The sequence below is a fragment of the Colobus angolensis genome, unplaced genomic scaffold (genome assembly GCF_000951035.1).
Source record: "Colobus angolensis palliatus isolate OR3802 unplaced genomic scaffold, Cang.pa_1.0 Scaffold21, whole genome shotgun sequence".
Taxonomy (NCBI): domain Eukaryota; kingdom Metazoa; phylum Chordata; class Mammalia; order Primates; family Cercopithecidae; genus Colobus; species Colobus angolensis.
The window spans coordinates 8,717,978-8,721,738 of NW_012115266.1; the positions used below are offsets into that span (position 1 = coordinate 8,717,978).

A 3,761-nucleotide genomic window follows, 5' to 3' on the forward strand; every position below is an offset into this window, starting at 1 on the left:
CTCTAGTGGATGGTCCAGAGCCCCCTCACCTGCAGGATGTAGGCACTGGGTGGCACAGGATACTGGATTCCATTGATGGTGAAGATGATGTCGGGCAGGCTGCTGATGGCTGAGCAGCTGACCACCATCTGGAAAGAGTGAGGTGAGAAAAGTTAGCAGGGTTTTCATCCCATCTGCCTGGCACACCCACTACTTGAGCGTAGAACAGAGCAGTCGGGGCTGGACTGACCTCGCCGTCTGAGTTCTCGCTGGCTCCGATGTCGCTCTGGATGTTGGCAATGGGGCTGGTTGGGCCGGTCAGCAGAGAGGTGCCGGTGTCAACAATGGCCTGGCAGCCCTCAGAGCAGGCGATGGCCTCTCCGTTCATGGTGATGCTGAGAGCAAGAAGCAAGTGAAGGTCCCTGAGCCCTCAGGGGTACATCTCTCCAAGGAGGAACCAGGAGGTGACCCCAGACATTTCTTCCCCACCCGTCCATTGGCCAATGCGTGGATTTCAGTTCCTCTCGTTCACACATTCATTCATCCTGCATTCATTTATGCAACAAATATTTTGCAAGTGCCTACTCTCTGCCAGGCATGGGAAACGCAAAGGTAAACCAGACAGCCTCACGGTTCCAGGCTGCAGAGAGCTCCCGGCCTAGCTGGCAAGACAAGTTATGGTTGCAGAAGGGCAGGATGATAAGCCAGGCATGCGGCAGGGAACAACACAGGGTCCAGGGTGAGAGGCAGTGGAGGGAAGCAGCCAGGGGAGCAGACACCCAGGGATGTCAGGCAGTGGAAGAGAGGAGGACATCAACAGGGGACAGTATGCAGGGAGGGACAGAGACCAGGGGCTGGGGCAGGAGTTGGAGGAACTGGTGAAATTCTAGCCTGGCTGGGCAGACATGAGGTGATCGATGTGTCCTGGTTTGCCTGGGATGGTCCCAGCTTTAGTGCTAAAGTCTTTGTCCTGGGAAATTGTTCACTCTTGAGAAATGACGTCACACAATTTCTCAGCCATTTTGCCCTACTTCTAGACTGAAAGTGACATGTTTCCTCGAGTGGGAGGAGCGTGTGCTGGTTCACAGGCAGGTGGTCGCCCAGCTTTCCCCAGGGATGCTGGTGGATTGTCCTGCCTCCGTGACTAGGAGGACAGTGGCTATCTGACCCTTGCAGAGTCTCGGCTTCCCAGACAGCTCTTCCCTCCTCCGCCAGGGAGGTGTCTTTCTAGGGTTCTCTCTGGCTTGGCCAACTTCCACATTTCCCCTGGAGTGTGTTCCCCTGTGTCAGCTGTTCTCAGGGGGATTCTGGAAAGCTGGTTAGCTATGAATCCATAAGGACATGGGATCTGGGGCCCAGGCCTGGATGCTGCCCGTCCATGGCAGTCTCACCTGTCCACGGAGATCTGCCAGTAACCCTCGACAGAAACAGGCACCCAGTTCAGACTTCCAGTGTAGTAAGAAGAGTCAATGCCACCAAATATCACCACGCTGCCACTCTTGTCATCGCTGTGGAAAGTGAGGGAAGAAGACATGAATTTCTCTGTTCGTTCATTTGTGTGAAGTTCTGCTGTTGGCTCCTCAGAGCTTCCCTTGATTGGGCACTTGGCAGGCTGTCCTGGGGTGTGACAAATGTGGTTTCTTTTCCTCTGAGGCCAGGGCCCAGGCAGTGGACACTGTCACTGTTATTTCCACTTACCATGAGGACACTGAGCCTGAGGGAGGTGAGGCCACCTGCCCAAGGTCACACAGCGGGGAAGTGGTGGAACTACGTTTGGAAGAACACGGGTCTTTTAGGTTGAGTGTGTGCTTTCCACCGTGGTACTCACTCTAGTTTCCATGGGGACCCCAGGGATGTGAATGTGTGACAGTGTCGGCTCTTAAGGACTTGATGGTGGACATCGCTTGTTCTTAGCTGGGAGAAGTTTCCCCCTCAGGGGAATGTATCTTTAGTAAAGACGGGGTTTTGCCACTTTGGCCAGGCTGGTGTTGAACTTCTGACTTGAGGTGATCCTCCCGTCTCAGACTCCCAAAGTGCTGGGATTACAGGCATGAGCCACTGCACCTGCCCAAGTGTATTCACTTTCAATGGCATCTTTGGGGGCCAAGCACGACGGAACTGGCACTGGGGGCCAAATGGCTGATGAAATTTGAGTTGTGCACATCAAGGGGACAAAGACGCTGGTAAATAAGATGGAGTGCACATGGCCTGTCAGAGGGAGACTTGGCACTATCACTCTCCAAAGACACATTTCTCCAGCCTCAGACATTGACTTTCCAAATCCCTTGCTCTCCAAGACCCTCTCCATCGCATCCAGCCTTGGACAGCTCCTGCTGGGCCAGAACACTGTGACCTCTGGAGGGGAGGTGGGAGGAGGCCCCTCTCCACCCAACTTACGCGCTCAGGTAGACAGAGAAGAGGTCCTGAGAAACCAGGCCCTGGTTCCAGATGTTGTCAAAGACGGGTGTGGCCCCGGAGGAGGAAATGCTGGGGTAGGCCAGCCCCAGGATGCCGTCGAAGGGAGCGAAATACAGGAAGAAGCCGGGTTCGGTCTCGCTCAAGCCGAAGATCTGATTGGTGTCCGAGATGCCTCCAACCTGGGTGGGGGAACCGAGATGATGTTCACCATCTGGTCATGTTCACTGAGCTCTGGGTGCCAGCCTCAGGCCTACAGCTGCCCTGGTTCATCCCATGCAGGACTTGGCTTCCAAGGCATCAGCCCGGAAGGAGGGGAGAGGGACCGTCTCCTGGAAAGCTCGTTCCTCTGCTGGAGGTAACCATGGCAGCTGATCTGCAGATGGCCACGGTCTATGACTCAGTGTGAGATTTTGCTGGAGAACAGATTCACTGTGTGTTTGTGTTACAGATGAACAAATGCAAAGCAGACCCCGGGCGGATCAGGGCCTTTGACCCCTGCCATGCCCCAAAAGTAGCAGAGAGGACTTGTGGAAATTTGAGGACGTGGGGGGCTGCATGTTGGGAGAAGGAGGAAGAAGAGGAGGTGCTAGTAGAGAACTGAGCCTTTACTGACTCTCCCCACCCTCCATAACATTCTGTTTGGGTGGAGCTGAGACTGGCTTATGGCTCCCGGCAGCCCACCCTTTTACTCACTGCCACCCGAGCTAGCAATGTCTGTGACATCTCTGCTGCTTCTCCCCGACCTGCACCCCCAATCAGGTTACTTTTGTGATCACTGAGACTCATCTTGCTGGAATAAGCTTATTCTGGGGTGCCTGATGGCGGGATGCAGCGGCAGCCTGCAGGCGCCCACCTTGACGGTGTCGTATCCGAGGATGCCTGTCATGCTGCTGGTGCCGTAGTTGATGGAGACTGTCTTGCTGGTGCTCCGGTATGTGGAGGAATCCTGAGGGTTGAAGAGGTTGTGGTCGCCTGCAAGGACAAGCGGTGATTGTTAGTCTCTGAGAGCTGGGTGAAGGTCATGGGCTGGGACGTCTTCCTGGCATGGGGCTGCCGCTCTGGAGGTGAGCAGTGACCTTTCCACCTAGACCATTGGACCCTGAAAGACCCTAGGTTGTGTGCTCTCATTGAACTACAGGGACCATTCACTGGGCTTCCTGGAGACCCCCCCCAGGCTGACATTGAGCCGAGTAGGCCCGTGGCTGCCCAGTGACGAGCACTTTCACCCTCCAGCCCCCGGCCAGTGCTCCCGTTATGATGTGGAAGAAGCCAGAGGCACCTCATCTTAATTAAAACTCAGGTGAAAACACTAGAAGAGGAAGGACCCTGCAACACACATTGTTCATGACTTCCAAAGACAAACT

At 55.0% G+C, this 3,761-nt stretch overlaps 1 protein-coding gene across 1 annotated transcript in view; it reads right to left on the reverse strand.

The window, feature by feature from the left end:
* The window catches only part of LOC105512363 (pepsin A-4-like), a 9,780-nt gene that overhangs the window by 2,277 nt on the left and 3,742 nt on the right, over positions 1-3,761 (reverse strand). Inside the window, exons 3-7 of the mRNA XM_011942794.1 lie at positions 3,251-3,369; positions 2,377-2,576; positions 1,371-1,487; positions 230-374; positions 30-128 (exon numbers count right to left, since the gene is read on the reverse strand). Coding sequence (XP_011798184.1) covers positions 30-128; positions 230-374; positions 1,371-1,487; positions 2,377-2,576; positions 3,251-3,369 — 680 coding nt within the window. The remainder of the gene's footprint in view (positions 1-29; positions 129-229; positions 375-1,370; positions 1,488-2,376; positions 2,577-3,250; positions 3,370-3,761) is intronic.